This window comes from Telopea speciosissima, chromosome 1, assembly GCF_018873765.1.
Source record: "Telopea speciosissima isolate NSW1024214 ecotype Mountain lineage chromosome 1, Tspe_v1, whole genome shotgun sequence".
Taxonomy (NCBI): Eukaryota; Viridiplantae; Streptophyta; class Magnoliopsida; order Proteales; family Proteaceae; genus Telopea; species Telopea speciosissima.
This window is the reverse complement of record NC_057916.1, coordinates 195152-212307: the sequence shown is the minus strand read 5'-3', so window position 1 is coordinate 212307 and position 17156 is coordinate 195152. Positions and strand designations below refer to the sequence as shown.

Below are 17156 nucleotides of genomic sequence, written 5' to 3'. Positions count from 1 at the left end.
TTAATTGGCAAAGATGATGGTTCTCTCTCATCATTTGGTTGCTGTGTTTGTAGTGATTAATGCAATAGTAAGATTCAGTGATTATAGATTTGGTACTGGTGTTGATGGTTTACGTATGGATTACTATATAATGAGTTGCCCATTTGCCGAAACTATGGTGAGGAACACAGTTAACAGAGCTTTGCAATCAGATCCCACTCTAGCAGCAGGGCTTCTCCGAATGCATTTCCATGATTGCTGGATCGAGGTACGTACTGAATCAATCAATATCATAAATACGTATATGTTTACTCTAATCACTTTAATTAAGTTGCTGGATTTATTTGGGATCGATGTAGGGATGTGATGCCTCAATTCTAATCGACTCTACAAAGGATAACAAAGCAGAAAAGGAGTCCCCTGCGAATTTAAGCTTGCGTGGCTACGAGATCATTGATGATGCAAAGCAGCGGATCGAGAATCAATGCCCTGGAGTTGTTTCCTGTGCTGACATTCTTGCAATGGCTGCTAGGGATGCAGTGTTTTGGGTACGTAAAATTACTTATTAATAATTATATTTGAGGAATGAATTTAAAAATTTACTGAAATGGTAACCATATGAATTATGGGATGGATGCAGAGTGGGGGTCCCTTTTATGACATTCCCAAGGGAAGAAAGGATGGAAGAAGGTCCAGAATTGAAGACACAATTAGACTGCCTCCACCCATTTTAAATAGCTCAGAGCTCATCAGGACATTTGGACAGCGTGGTTTTAGTGTTCAAGAAATGGTTTCATTATCTGGTAATTAAATGTTAATTTATTTCATCCATCAATAAGCTAGCGCTTAATTAATTTTCAAGCTACCTGATCACTCGATACTCCGGCTGATCTCGCTGCTGTCGAATTAATGTCGTCTCTGCTCTGTGTATGTGACGTCTATATGTGTGTGTGTGCGTGTGTGTGTAGGAGGACATACATTAGGCGTGGCAAGGTGTTCCTCTTTCAAAAACAGACTAAGCAACTTTGATGCAACACATGAAGTGGATCCAAGTCTAGATTCCAACGTGGCAAAGACATTATCTAAAATATGCAGCTCTAGCGCAGGAGACAACGCAGAAGCACCCTTTGATTCAACAAGAAACATGTTCGATAATTCATATTTCAATGCACTACAGATGAAAGCCGGTGTGCTTACCTCAGACCAAACCTTATTCACAAGCCCCAACACCAGAGGCATTGTAAATGGCTATGCCATGAACCAAGCCATGTTTTTCTTCAATTTCCAGCAAGCAATACTCAAAATGGGCATGCTTGATGTTAAAGAAGGTGCTGCAGGAGAAGTACGCGGAGATTGTCATAGAATCAACTAGTCATATATGCCACCTACGACTACTACTACTACTACTACTACTACTACTGGCCTGTATCTCTCGATCATCTTCTGTCTCTGTATACTACACCAGTACTACTACTTAGTAGTACGTACAAAGCCACAATAATTAATACTTATTAGTCTTAAATTAATTATTAAGATTACTTACCTGAAAAGGTAGGTAAGGTATGATGCAATTTTTCTGATAAAAGCAAATCTATGATGGCGTGCAATATTTCTATTATTAACATGTCATTTTCCATTGAAATTATTTTAGGGAGAAAAATAAAACAAAAACAATGTCGATCAGCAGCTAATTAATTACTTGTAATTGTTTTAAAATCTGTCCTCAATAAGGATGACAGGGACTGTCCAACAACGTACTGTGGGCGTATCTTAGCACGCAAATGATCGATCGATCGGTCGAATCATGATTTTACTTACAAAAACACAACTGAATTTATGAACCTATGTATAGCTAGCATGCAGCTCCAACGTACCCATCCAGCAACTTAAGTCTTAACTCAATAGAGAGGAGCTGATCTCGCCCAAATTGCCTCTCCTAAAATTGATAACTAGTCTTGTGCATATTTGATGGCCGGGGTTATGTATGTATGTATGTATGTATGTATGTATGTATGTATGACAGAGCTGGGTTTAGCCTGCCAAGAGTATTACTTTAATTAGGATCTAGGACATGTTAGAGGTTAAAATAGGCCGGTGTGTCAATTTGTAACCAATTAAGAAAGGTTACAAACAGATATATTTTGAAACCAAACATTTTATACACTTATAAAATGATGCATCAGGAATTTAGAAGGGTTAAGAATGTAACCTATCCCAAGATACGTCTCTTTGTCTATCCTCGATGTCATCCTTCCCCTCCTCCTCTTGCTGCAATTCATTTAATGCTTCCATTTATTTATGAGTACGTACTGCTTGACCCTTGCCCCCCGATCCATTTATTTATGAGTATTCCTTGCTCCAGCAGAAACGTAAAACATGTAATCCTTAGAAGCCATATGTATAATGCAAACCTGATTGATGCAAATGCCACCTTCACAGAGTCTAGGTTTAACTATAAATTCGTAAATAGATTTATTGTAGAGTTGGTGACAAGGTCTCCCCTCTATTAGATTTGCAAGGCCTCACCAAATAATGACATCAAAATAATCTTCTCTGTTCTCATGCTCAGCTCTGGCTCTGATATTTGTTTTGTTCTCAATCACGATGAATCACCCATGGGAGGTCTTCAATGCTTTCTATAGTGTTTCAGCCCTGAGTAGAAAAAAGAGATCAATCGCCCATGGAAGGTCCTTCTGTGTGTTAAGCATGAGTTCATGTACTTATATAATAGTATCATATGGAAGAATGTTCTCTGCAGGGGAGTGTACCCCCTGCGCCTAGACACATGAGGGGGCGAAATGATCGCCCCGCCCCCATGAAGGCGGTAATGACTAACTTGTTGATGTTGCCGCATAGGCTCCCCCAAAGAGAACCCTTGCCATATATATATATATATATATATATATGAATTCAGCAATTGAAATTAAAATTATGGTTTCCTTTTAGTTGATCTGGTTGGGAATCCAAATTACAAACGATGCAAAGAACTTGCAAGGGCTGTTGTGATTCATTCTAGCAGCTACAATTGGTTACAGATAACAAGAGATATGAATTGTAAAAGTGTTTGCAGATGAAGTGTTGATTTTGTTTATTCTTCAGTATTACATTTGTTTTTATTTTATTTTATTATATTAATATAGATCTGATTTCGATGCAAATGGGCTGCTATATTCCTACCTTCCTCAAAGAATAGACAACAACATCAAGAATTACTAGATATCCATTGGAAGAAGAAGCTCAAGAAGCTCTAGACAAGAGAGAAGGCTTCAAATTGACATCCATGGCTTGGCAAGTTCTATGTGAGTCATTGTCCTTGAAGAATCCAAATAATGTGTCCAACTTGAAGCCTACGACTATTACATGGGGACCATCCTAGACATCAATATATGCCTCAACCACTTAGAAGATATCAATATTGCTCCAATGATGGATAAAGAATTCACCAAAATCTAATAAGACAACTTGTGCTTGTGGATGATACAGTCAATTTCTCACTAGAGACCCACTTCCAAGAATAGAGGAAGCCAATTCTTGGAAGTGAAGCCCCTATTGCTTTGCTTGAGAAATGGTTGTTTGCTGAAGTTGCTACTCAAGGGCATGTGAAAACCTGATTGAGGCTTCACTAGGGGACACTTGCAAATTGTTCTTGTTGCTTCTTCCTTTATTGTGGAGCTCTATCTTGGAATCCTCTCTCTGTTTTCTTTTATTATTTTTTTCCTTTGTCTAGGCCTTTGAGCAGACTGATCAAATTGTGTTGTGGCCTATTAGGAAGAGGCCACTCCCGTCAAAGAAAGAGAAGTGTAAATTATAGTAGCATCATTGTGTCACATCTATAACTTAAAGAGTAAATTCTATCTTGGTCTATGCTCTTCATTCTAATTGATGCAAAAGGAAGCTTGGGAATATTTACACTTATTTTATGACAGAATTATATGCCTTTGTAAAAATTGAATGTAGTGACAATAAGGTGCTGCTTTAATAATTTGGACAGCAGATCTCTTGTGAGCATTGACAAAAATTATGTTAGAATTTGCACAGTAGATCTAATATTTTAACAAGTGTATAGTTATGTGGTTCTACATACAGAACAACTAAGAGATTCGATTAAATTTCTTTCAGATTGTTTTTTTGAAAAACATGATTATACATATAAAATTAATTTTTTCCAATACGCCCATATTAATTTGTGTATGGAACAACACCCAAAAGCACGTTCCAATAACTCTAATCTCTCCAAATCGGTAGTAGATCCAAGGGGTAAAATTACTATGTTAATAGATAAGCTTATGAAGGAAAAGAGGCAATCATGTAATTAGTACTTGTACTCTAAATGGATTGACGAAAATACCAAGAAATAATTTTGGTAATGCATGTATAAATTAATTCAAGGAATTAGTTAATGAGAATATTATAGGGGGAGATCTAAATGGACATTTGAAGATAGAGGTTACAAGAATAGCACCTTTATTATGGCTTTTGCTAATTATTATGGTGTGTGTATTAAGTGGAAATGAGGGCTTTCCTTGGTGGCCTTCGCATGTGTGTTGATTTGGGTTATACAGGTTGCCACATCAACTCTGACTCCCTAACTATTCTGCGCTTTGTTTCTCAGAGGGTTTGCCTTTTATGAAATTGTTGGTATTAGTCCCAAGAGGTTCTCTAGTTGGTTGACTCCTTTGAGGCAAATCTTCTTTTTTTTTTTTTTTTTTTTTTTTTTTTCGTTTTGAAAAAACAACCGGGCGACTAATTTCTTAACTAACTCTACTTGTTACTCTTTGGTTTCCACTACTTTCCATGCAAGTCTGGATTACTCCCCTAAATGATGGTTTGGCAATTTTAATAGTCAAATAAATAATATATGGGGTCTAGATAATCATGTGTCAAATTTCAGAGTCTAATTCTATAATCAAATAGCTTCTCATGTATTGACATGCATCCACATGTATTGTGATATACCTTTACAGAACTTTGATCATTATTATGCACTCTCCCATAATACTATATTTTCAATTCTTTGTCATTTGACACTGTTTAGATTGTACTTCCACACATGTGAGTTGCTATCATAGGAGTAATCTGTCTTCAAAATTTGGGTCTCATATTCTCAACCAATCCGCCACATGATAAGTTTATCAAGAGTTGTTCTAATTAAAGTCTTATTATTATCGTTATTAGAAAAATGTTTTTCTAATATTGGAAGACTAAGTTAGCACCTTTTCTAACTTGATAGGTGCTAGCCAAAGAGTCACTATGACCTAACTACCCAATCACAGGTAGCTTTGTTCTAATTACATACCAACACATTCCAAAGCGTAAAATCGCATGTAAAAGAAAAAAGGGGCGTTGTTCTCTGTGCCGCAGCGCAGATTGCACCCAGGCACATGGGGGTGGACACAATGACCACCCTGCCCCCTGCACAAGCTGCCCATGTGCCTGAGCGCAGCCTACGCTACGGCACAAAGAACATTCTCCCAAGAAAGGGGAAAAAAATCATCAACCCTTACCCTACCTAGTCTAGTCTTGGACCATACCCCGTGTGCGCCCCATACACAAGCAAGGCGGAAAATATCACCTTACCCCCACTCGGGCAAGACGGAAGTAGAGGATCAGGATCAAGACTCTTCTTTGCAAGGACAGACCTCCACAACATGAATTAAAGAAAACAATTTTTTCATTTTTTCGGGGGGGAGGCAGAGGCAGAGAAAGGATTACTCAGGGAAGTTAATGATTACAAAACAGCAATGCCAACTTACGACCCACCAAGAAAGAAAAAGGAACATTAGAAATTGAGAGCACAGCCCCACTCCGCTCTCAATTGTTTTCACATATTGGTAGGAATTTAAAGGTTTACATATCCTGTGTAAAGGCACAACAGTACGGCGTCTAATCTTTGAGCTCAGAGAACTCCACAATAAAACCTCATGTATACTGGGATAGGTCTGCAACCAGTCTCTCACCATTCAGTATCGAAGCAAGCTACCATGACTTTTGAGACCATGGATCGGGCAAATGGAATGTAGCTCAAGCTATACCTGAAACAGTCAATTAACAACAAGGATCATAACATGAAGATGATAAGAAAAGGAGGGATTACACCACATAGCTCAATAAATCAACTTACTGCATTGCAGCCATGAGGTAGAATGTCAAGATCCAGCTCACTGAACATAGGTGGAAAAGTAGAAAAGGGGGAGAGGCACACTTTGCCATGAGACAGAATGGAGGTCTCAAGTAGGTCAAATCAATTGCTTTGAACAATGCAACCACCAATAATATAAGGAAAGATTCCAACATATGGTGGCTATATGGTTTAGATGACTCGCTAAATATGAGTGTCTGAAATGTGGTCCATCTAGACAATAACCAATCTACCCAATATTCAGGATGACTAAACCATACCCACCCACACTTGGCAGAAATAGCTGAGTGAATGAAGCACAAACTACAGAAATGCTCATACAAAACGAAGAGGGACCCATAGACGATCAACAAACACAGAAGAATCAGAAATAGATCAAATAAACAAAAGGGAAAAGAACATCACTATACCTAGTAAGGATCCATGACCATTATACCATATTATGGTAAGTCAGCAGGTCCATGTCAAAGACGAGATCCCACACGCATCTCGTTGGTAAAATTTCAGCCCCAAATGAGCAGAAGAAGTGGCTCAAAATTGCAAAGATGTCATTATGTTGTTTTACATTCATTAACCTCTCATAACGATTTCATAATTCTTTTTAAACTTTAGGTTGAACATTGAGCCACTATTATTACTTATTTTGGACTGAAATTTTACCTGTGAGACGAAGGTTCATCACATGGGTCAAAACATGTACCACCACATGGCTGGTTATGAAGCTTTAAACCTTACTAGTTCCCATGATAAATACCCTGACCTACCCAAAAAAAAAAATTTAGAATAATTGAGGAAAGAGAAAAGCAACCTGTATAATAGTAAGATTCCAAGTCAATCACTAGCCAAATACCTTAGTTATAAAGGGTGGTGAGATGCATGCCCCTAAGACACCTAACTGGAGTGAGGCACTACTTATATACATACACACATATTTATGTGTGCATGTACCATTATACATGAACATTGGCACATAAACATTTACATGTAATACATTCTAGTCACAAGTAGGACTTATCTAGAAAATCAAACATTTAGCTTTCTCCCTCGTATATATCAATGATTGTCTACAGTAGATTTCTCAAACATATTTTAGATCCTTATATAAACATGTTGTTGCAATATGTTTAAGCAGAAGCCACCAACTGTCGTAGTCCACAAAATTTGATGGCTGATATTTAGGACCATAGAGTAGTGTGTGTAAAAAAAATTTCTTGATATACATTTGCATGTTATGCAAGCAAACAACTAAATAATAAAAACAGTAAAGCTATCATAATAAACATTCTTGCTTCAATCTGGCAAGTGCTTGGTGCACCTGAATGGCTAAATCCACGAGGCTAAAGGATAAAATGGTGCACCTGGATGCCAGGCAAGGCACATGAAACAGCTCATTAACACTGTTAAAGCTAAACATAGATAAACATGTCGAACAGACATAGGTGCACTGGAGAGAGAGAGAGATGGTGTAAATGTGTAATGGAAAGTCTAACTTACCACACAAGTGCACCAAACTCTAACATGATTGCGAAAAGTGTCAAGAACTTGTTATGGACCTGCTTCATGGCAACAAATGAAATAAGAGGCCAAGAACTAGAGAAATGCCTTGGTCTAATCAGGACAAGAAGATAACAAGGTTCACAGCATATGGTTGGAGAGACTTACATAAAGAGCACAAAATAATGCAATAATGATACTTGCAAGGTATATGGCTGTTGCGTAAATACGAACGGGATCAAGCATCATTGTCACTTGCCGTTTGGGGCCAATAAGGAAGGCTGTGCTGCCACACAAAATATTCTAACTTCAGAATCTGGAAGATAAAAATAGAGATAGCATTGGTACACACAAGAAATAGTCACAGCTGGTGTTTCCATTGCAAGTAATGTAGAAAGGACTTTGTTAAGATATCGAAGGGCCCACCTATGTATCACGATAGAAGGAGTCCCTCTATCGTGGACTGTTTTACTTCTATTTTTGTTCCTACTGTTTTTAGTAGGTTAGAGTGTTGCTATTTTTCTAGGAGATTTCTTTTTCCTATTTCTTTCCTATTCTAATTGTAATCTTCTTCTCTTTTTATTATAAATAAGATCTGGGAGAGAAGAGTGTGTATCGTTTGTGAGTTTTCTCAACAGCCTCTCCTATTCTCTTCTCTCCCCCTTTGTCTTCCTTTGTCCCTGCTGCTGGTTTTTCTTATTCTGATGTTGTAACATGGTATCAGAGTATAAAAAACCAATAGCTCCTCTCTCATTCGATTCTGGTTTCTTGGTGATCTTCACTTAGCATTGTCTCTTTTGGCGGCAGCAGCCTATGCTGCATATTTTCTGCCCTAGTTGTTAATGATATGGAGTAAACTAGGGCAGCATGCTACTACTACTACTACTACCTATTTCCATCGATCCATGAAGAAATATTGAGAAAGAGATCGATTTCCTGCTGTTTGGTGCTTGTGGCTCCTCTGTTTTTTGGATTTTTCTTCAACAACATCATCAGCTTTACTTCTTTGTCCACCAGGATGTGGATGAATTTTTCAGAGATCATTGGCTTCTACTAGTACTCCACTCGATCCGGAGTTGGGAGTATTCTAGTGGCTGGATTTTCTTCTACAATTCTTGCTCTCTACACCTGGCGGATGCTCTGTTTTCTGAGTTTTTTTTTGTAACTTCCTCCTGCCTTTAAAGACTGATCAAGCTGCTGATCAGAGTAAGGTTTGGGAATCTATTCTACTCCATCTACGACAAGTATTCAAGGTATTTTACTGCAATCCTGCCTGCATATTTTTGGTGTTTCTACTGCTACTGCTCTGCACAATTTCTGGTGCTTTCTGCTACTGCTGCAATTCTGCCTGCATATTTTTGGTGTTCTGCACTGCACAATTTCTGGTGCTTCCTGCTACGGCTGCATTTTTTTTTTTGGGTGTCTTCTACTGCTACTGTTCTGCACAATTTCTGATGCTTCCTGCTACTGCTGCAATTCTGGTTTTCAACTGGTGATTACTCCTATTTTCTGTTATGGCTGATCCAAAGCATACTGCGGACAGTGTCTATATTCAAATTACAAGTATTAAGCTGAATGGTGTTTGAAATTATATGTTGTGGTCACAAGCTGAACTTGTTTATATACATGCCAAGGGAAAAATGAAGTATCTTACAGATGATCCCCCCCATTGTTGATCCTAAAGACCCTACTTCTTTTACAATACTTGATGATTGGATGCGTGAGAACTCTATACTCAAGATCTGGTTATGGAATAGTATTGAACCTTCCATTCCTTCCAATGTTATGTTTCACAAGACTGCTAAGGGAGTATGGAATGACTTAAAAGAAAGTTTCTCTCAGGAAAAAAATATTTCACGCACTTATGAGCTATATAAAAAATTGTTCAGCTTCTCTCAAAGGGATAAATCTCTCAATGAATATTTCAGAGGCTACAAGGGGATTATTGAGGAACTTCAAGTCCATCAACCACTTACTACTGACTTGGAGCAGCTGAAACTCCAACAGGCAGAATTTCATGTTGCTAAATTTCTTGCCGGTCTTCATCCTGATTTTAGTCGGTTAAGAGCCACCTTCTTGCTGGTGAGAAAGTTCCATCGTTGAATGAAACTTTTTCTCGCCTTCAGCGCATGTTTTCACCTACTAAGGCTGATTCCTCTCCTTCTCCAAAGGAAAGTTCAGCATTTATTGTTGGTCGGGGTCGGGGTTCTTCCTTTCCCGGTTGTGGTCAAGGGCAAGGAAGAGGTCGTGGCCGTGATACTGGTGGACGTGGTGGACAACAAATTGATAAGTCAAACCGTTTTTGAACCCATTGTGGCAGGCAGAATCATACTGTTGATACTTGTTGGACTAAGCATGGCAAGCCTGAGTGGGCCAATGAGTTGGCCAATACTGTTATGACCGATCACACTTCTGAGAAGATACATTTTGGCGACCCAGTGTCTGCACCTGAAGCTACTTCCACTATGTCTATTCCACGTGATGATTATACTCAGATTCTAAAACGATTGCAACAACTTGAAGCCACTACAGCCACTCCCGCTGCCACTCTTGCTCACACAGGTAATTCAACATTGCTTACTACCTCTACTCCTTGGATCATAGATTCAGGTGCTTCCTCCCATATGATAGGTAAGGCTGATTTATTTACTTCCCTTTCTAAAATTAATCAGTCTTCTCCTGTTATTCTTGTTGATGGTTCTACTACTACAGTGGCAAGTCATGGTACTGTTTCTCCTACTTCATCCATGACCTTGTCATCTGTTTTACATGCTCCTCACTTACCTTTGTCCTTATTGTCTGTTAGCCAAATTACTAAATCACTGAATTGTTCTATCACCTTTTTTCCATCTTATTGTGTTTTTTAGGACCTTCAGACAAGGAGGACGATTGGTGGCGGGGTTGGGCAAGCTGGTTTGTATTACTTGGACGTCACAGGCCCATCTACTGCTGCTGCTACATCTACTGGTGGTTTTTCTTCTCTACAATGGGGTCACCTATCCTTATCCAAGCTGCAACTTATGGTTCCCAGTTGCAAATCCATTACCCGTCTTAAGTATGAAGCATGTGAATGAGGCACACATCATAGATCTTTTCCTTCTCGTGGTGTGCCTAGTAGTTTTGTCTTTATTTCATTTAGTTCACTCAGATATTTGGGGTTTGTGTCGTGTTAGTAATAGGTTTGGTTCCCATTATTTTGTCACCTTTGTAGATGATTACTCTCGTTCTACTTGGGTCTACTTGCTAAAAGACCGGACTGAGTTTCTTAATGTATTCCAAGAATTTTTGGTGTGATGCTGTCCTAGCTGCTTGTTTTCTAATTAACCAAATGCCTTCTTCTGTGATAAATAATCAAACTTCATTTACTTTTCTTCATCCTAGTAGTTCTCTTTTTCCTCTTTGACCCAAAGTGTTTGGTTGTGTTTGTTTTGTTCAAATTTTGCATCCTCCTGTTGATAAACTCTCTCCTAGGCAGTTAAGTGCATCTTTCTTGGTTATTCTCGCACCCAAAAAGGACACAAAAACTATGATCTATTGTCTCATAGGCAGTATGTGAGTGCTGACGTCACCTTCTTTGAAAATACACCATATTATTCTGCTCCTACTTCTCCTTCTCCTGCAGGTTCGGATATTCCTCCTCTTCCTCCAGTTATCCCTCTTGAAGTGCCTAAACACTCCACCACAACTCCCAAACCATTGCAGGTGCACCAGCGACACAAGACACCTGTGCCTCCTACTGATGCTGACCCTGATCCACCCATTGTCCAATCTGATCCAAGTCTAGAGTTCTCCCCTGACCTTCCTATTGCTCTTCGAAAAGGTAAGCATACTTGTACTCATAAGTCCTTAACTGCTTATCCCATTGAAAAGTATGTGTCTATTTCCCATCTTCCTTCTCCTTTTCACAACTTTTCTATTCCCCGTTCTCTTTTTGAGGCCTCTTCTCACTCTGGCTGGAAGTTGGCTATAGATACCGAAATGGATGCCTTGTTGTCTCGTGGAACTTGGACTATAGTGGATTTACCTCCAGGGAAAGATAATGTAAAATGTCATTGGGTGTACACTGTCAAATACAATCCTGATGGTTCGATTGAACGTCTTAAGGCTCGTCTTGTGGCCAAAGGGTACACTCAAACATATGGTGTTAACTATTTTGAGACCTCTCTTGTCGCCCGTCCGAATTCTGTGCGTGTTCTCATCTCCGTGGCCAACCAGATGGATATCAAGAATGCCTTCCTCTATGGTGATCTCCAAGAGGAAGTTCATGGAGCAACCTCCGGGGTATGTTGCTCAAGGGGAGAATTCTACCAGAGTGTGCAAGTTACATAAAGCTATATAAGGGCTGAACCAGTCACCTAGAGCTTGGTTTGACAAGTTTACTACTATTGTTACTCGTTGCGGGTTCCCTCAGTGTTATGCTGACCACTCTGTACTTGTTCGATGCAAGCATTCCAAAGTTGTTGTGCTAGTAGTCTATGTTGATGACATAATTATTTTCGGTAATGATGAGTCAGGAATTGCAGCAGTTAAGTCCTATCTACATCAGCATTTTCAGATGAAGGATTTAGGTCTTCTCCAATATTTCCTTGGAATCGAAGTGTTGCGTAGTAAAAAAGGTATCAGCCTGTCCCAGCAGAAATATGTACTGGATCTTTTGTCTGAGATAGGTATGCTTGCCTCTAAGCTGGTAGATACTCCCATGGATCCTCATCACAAGCTTGAGGTTGATGGTGGGGAAGACCTTGAAGATATACACCAATACAAGAGATTGGTCGGTAAACTTATTTATTTGACTATTACTCGACTGGACATATCTTTTGCAGTGGGTGTCATTAGTCAATTTATGCAGTCTCCCAAGAAGCCTCACTGAGAGGCAGCTTGTCGTATTCTACGATATCTAAAAGGAGTTCCAGGAAAGGGACTGGTTTATACATCACATCAGAGAGTAGATCTGATGGGGTTCTCTGATGCTAACTGGGTTGGTTCTGTTGATGATAGGAGATCCACTACTAGATATTGCACCTTTGTTGGCGGAAATCTAGTCACGTGGCGAAGCAAGAAACAGTCCACTGTGGCTAGCTCTAGTGCTGAGGCTGAATATCGGGCTATGGCCTATACTGCTATAGAACTAATGTGGTTGAAGTCCTTGTTACAAGAATTGGGGTTTTCCATTTCAACTCCCATGAAGATGTTTTGTGATAACCAAGCTACCATCTACATTGCAAGCAACCTTAGTGTTGAGGCTGAATATCGGGCTATGGCCTATACTGCTATAGAACTAATGTGGTTGAAGTCCTTGTTACAAGAATTGGGGTTTTCCATTTCAACTCCCATGAAGATGTTTTGTGATAACCAAGCTACCATCTACATTGCAAGCAACCCTGTGTTTCACGAGAGAACCAAACACATCGAAGTTGACTATCACTTTGAGAGAGATGTTGTTATGAAGAAACTCATCTCCACACCTTTTGTCTCCTCTGCAGATCAGCTTGGTGACTTGTTTACTAAGCCCTTATTTGGTCCGATGTTCCAGAAGAATTCTGTGAAGCTGGGCATGGGTGATCTATATGCTCCAGCTTGAGGGGGAGTGTTAAGATATCGAGGGGCCCACTTATGTACCACGATAGGAGTCCCTCTATTGTGGAATGTTTTAGTTCTATTTTTGTTCCTACTATTTTTAGTAGGTTAGTGTGTTGCTATTTTTCTAGGAGATTTCTTTTTCCTATTTTTTTCCTATTCTAATTAGGAAAGTTCTAATTGTAATCTTCTTCTCTTTTTATTACAAATAAGATCTGGGAGAGAAGAGTGTGTATCTGCTGTGAGTCTTCTAAACAGCCTTTCCTCTTCTCTTCTCTCCCCCAGCCCGCCTTTGTCTTTCTTTCTCTCCCTGCTGCTGGTTTTTCTTATTCTGATGTTGTAACAGATTTAAAACCAAGATCCTTCCTTGTGGGTGGGGGGTGGGGGGTGGGGGGGGGGGGGTAGGGGGAGTGCAGATCATAGTTGTCAAGGTGTTGCCAAGGAAGCCAAGGCTCCCAGGTGTAGATAAGGGTGTAAGGCAATAGCTCGCCTTATTGTGGGTAGGCAAGGCGGTGGGCGACCACCTTGGCCACCTGGGCATCGCCTTGAGTTCGCCTAGTGCTTGGCAGGTACCTAATGAATTTTATCTGTTTTTTCACATGAAAAAGATTCTGTTTCTAACCCTCTTAATGTGTTGTGTACAGGAAGAAGTAGACTGCAATACATGGGATCACATGCATGTTAAAAAAAAAATGAAAAGAGGAGAAGAGGGAACGACAGTTCACAGTTCACACCTAAGCTTCCTCACACTTGAATTAACCCTCGACGACCCTTCCTCCTTTCGTGTGACTCTGACAGTTTGACCTTGACTCTGACTTCAATTCTGGTGACTCCAACTCCACAGGTATGTGATTCCAGCAACAGACCACACTTGAATCAACCCTCGTTGACCCTTCCGCTGTTCGTGTGACTCTGACTTTTTTTTTCTCTTTTTGCTATCATGTGCTGCTATGCTATGCTATGTCCATTGTTTGTTTGTTTTTTATTTTTTTTTCTTGATGTGCTGATTCTTTTCCATACAGCAGGAATTGTCTCACAGTTATTACTTATTAATCATATTGCATTGGTATGACTTCTACGTTGATTCTTGATCTAGCATATAAGCATGCTTATATCAGTACTACTAGAAATATGGGATAGAAAAAAAATACTAGGGCGTCTAGCCGACCTTTTGTCGCCATGACAACTATGGCACAAATTACAGAACCCCATTGAGCAAATTCAAGTCGTAGAAAGATGCCTCAAAAAGAGAGAATACCAAATGAAACTTAATTTTTCCTCTTTAATTCATGAAACCATTTTTTTCCACACAACATATAGAAATTAATAATTTTCCAAAAGGTAGGCCCAAAACAGGAACCCCAGCAGGGAATTAGAAACATTGCACCAATAGCCATTAAAGAAATACAGGATCTAATTTGCACTAACTGTTTGGTTGTCAACAAATTCTCCCATTTTCTTTAAAGTCAATGAGATTTGAAAATTTTATGTTGGATTAAGTGACACATAATGAACTAAAACAAAGATATTTCATCACAAAGTAAAATAATTGTTAAAGAATACTTGTGTACCGTGGGGTCCACTGTCCACTTTATTTTCTTTTCTTATTATCTACCACGATAGGGGGAGTGTCCCCATCGTGGTCCCTGTTAGCATGGTACAAAATTTCGTGAAATATCGCCGAAATTTCGGTAATTTCGACACTACCGAGACGAGATGGGCTTCCGAAATGAAAAAAGTTCAAATTTCGGCGAAACATCGGTATATCTCGGTATATTTCGGTATATTTCGTAGAAATACCCTGTATTGAGCAGTATATTTTGGTAAATTTCGGTACATTTCGGTAAATTTCGTAAAAATACTTTGTGTAAGTATTAAACTATTGACTATTATGAAGTTTATGACTTATGCACTTATGACTTTATGAGTTTAAACTAAAGGCTACATTTGACTTTATTTTTGTTTCATTACTTTGTTTAAATTTCTTATTATGTCTTTTAGTACTTAAACAATATGTATTTAACTATTTTATACAACAAGGTCCGACCGTATACAGTCAATCAAGGGAACAAACCCAAAACACCACTTTGAGTTCATTTTTTTTGCAATATGAAGGTTTAAATGTGTTTATTTAGCTTAAATAAGGGTGTCCATAAAGTATCAGGCCTAGATATGGCCAAATACCCACCGAGATAGACTCCCGAAATATTGCAGAAAAAATGCAATATTTCGGCGAAATTTCGCCAAATTTCGGATATCTTGGTAGGCCCGAGATACCGATATATCGCGAGATATAGTACTATGCCTGTTAGTAGGTAGGCTTATCTGATTTGTTTCCTAGTCAGGATTGTCTATCTTCTATTCTTCTCTATCTAGGATTCCATCTTTATTGTGTTGTATCCTATCTAGGATACTTATTTTTCTATTGTAATCATGCTACTATTATTGGTTATAAATAAAGAGGCTGTGGGAGACAGCAGGTATCGACTAACATTGTTTGTCTCCCACAGCAGTGTTCTCTCTTCTTCTTTCATCAATCTCTCTTTCTTCTCTTCTTTCCTCTTCTTGTTTTTAATGGTTTGTTAAGCTTAAGTACTGTCACATGGTATCAGAGCAGTAAAGAGATTTTGTATGTTGGCTAACGTATGTTGGCTAACGGATAACAAACTTAAAGGTAGCTTTGGAACATGAAAGACCGACGACAGGGTCATGGAATTTGTAGGAGAGAGAGTTCCATGACCAGTCACATGAGTGGAGGATCCATCAGCAAGAATGACAGGGGAAGAGTCAGGTGGGAAAATGCGCCATATCAATAATCCATGGTGTAGTTATGAGATTGGTGGAGTTACTTGTGTGTGCTAAGGTGGCGGTGGAAGTGAAAGCAGATGACTCAAGTTGTTGTAGACGCTTTAGTATCTGATTATAATCATCGCAAGGCAGAGAAACAATGGAGGAAGTTTTAGGTGCAGATGCTAGTGTTGTATCAGTGGGAGTCTCTCTCAGTGGAATTGTCAGTGATGGCTATGTTGACCAACTCGTTTGCCTAGTCAAGGCGATCATGCTTATTACTTATTAGCCCAACAAGTGTCAACAATATGGTTATTCTGACCACAGAATGTACATTGACGAGAAGTTTTGTCAGATTGTTGTCTACCTGAACCACGACCACGGCCTCTCCATTGGCCACGGCCCCTACCAGAGAATGATCCTCGTCTCGGGTAGCAACAAATGCTGGTCCTTCTCGAGAAATAGGAGGGGGATCAATCTTTGGTGATGTAACCAACCGTTGAAGATGACTGAAGGTTTCATTCAAGGAAGATATCTTTTCACCTGTAAGAAGTTGACTTTAATTGACTGGTAGTCAGGGTGGACCGGTGGAGGCCGGCGAGAAACTTTGCAACATGGAACTCAGCTTGCTAAAGCTTCAATTGGTCCAGATTAGTAGTAACAGGCCGATGAATCTGGAGATCTTCAATGATGCCCTTATACATACTAAAGTACTCATTCAACGACTAATCTCCTTGTTTAAAGTTGAACATCTTCTCATACAGTTCATAAATCCGGGAAATATTCTTATCCTGAGAGAAGCTTTCTTGTAAATCTTCCCAGACACCCTTGGCAGTGGTATGGTACATGACATTAGCAACAATAGATGGGTCGATACTATTCCATAAACATATCTTGATAGTCGAGTTCTCACGCATCCAGTCTTCATAGGCAGTGAGCGTGGCTGGATCTTTTGGATCAGTAGTAGGGGGATCATCATTCTTCAGTGATGTATTTCATCTTTCCCTTGGCATGGATGTATGCCTGCACAGCTTGGGACCACAGGAGGTAGTTAGAAACTCCAGAGAACTTAATCATAGTAATCTGAACCTGAACATTATTGAACCTGAACATTATTGTGAGGTAGTTTAGGATCAGCCATCAGAGAAATAATCAGTGCCAAGTTGCAGAACCAGTAGTC

At 39.4% G+C, this 17156-nt stretch overlaps 2 protein-coding genes across 2 annotated transcripts in view; one reads left to right on the top strand and one right to left on the bottom strand.

Moving 5' to 3' along the window:
• Positions 1-1351, top strand: LOC122656532 (peroxidase 47). The gene is made up of 4 exons (XM_043851095.1): positions 1-247; positions 339-527; positions 620-782; positions 948-1351. The coding sequence occupies exons 1-4, from the start codon at positions 14-16 to the stop codon at positions 1349-1351; spliced, it is 990 nt and encodes a 329-aa protein (XP_043707030.1). The 5' UTR covers positions 1-13.
• Positions 1352-5689: 4338 nt separating this feature from the next.
• LOC122667623 (vesicle transport protein SFT2B) overlaps positions 5690-17156 on the bottom strand; it is a 45129-nt gene continuing 33662 nt past the window's right edge. Inside the window, exons 4-6 of the mRNA XM_043864361.1 lie at positions 7781-7898; positions 7613-7671; positions 5690-6011 (exon numbers count right to left, since the gene is read on the bottom strand). Of these exons, the coding sequence (XP_043720296.1) occupies positions 5933-6011; positions 7613-7671; positions 7781-7898 (256 nt within the window). The 3' untranslated portion in view covers positions 5690-5932. The remainder of the gene's footprint in view (positions 6012-7612; positions 7672-7780; positions 7899-17156) is intronic.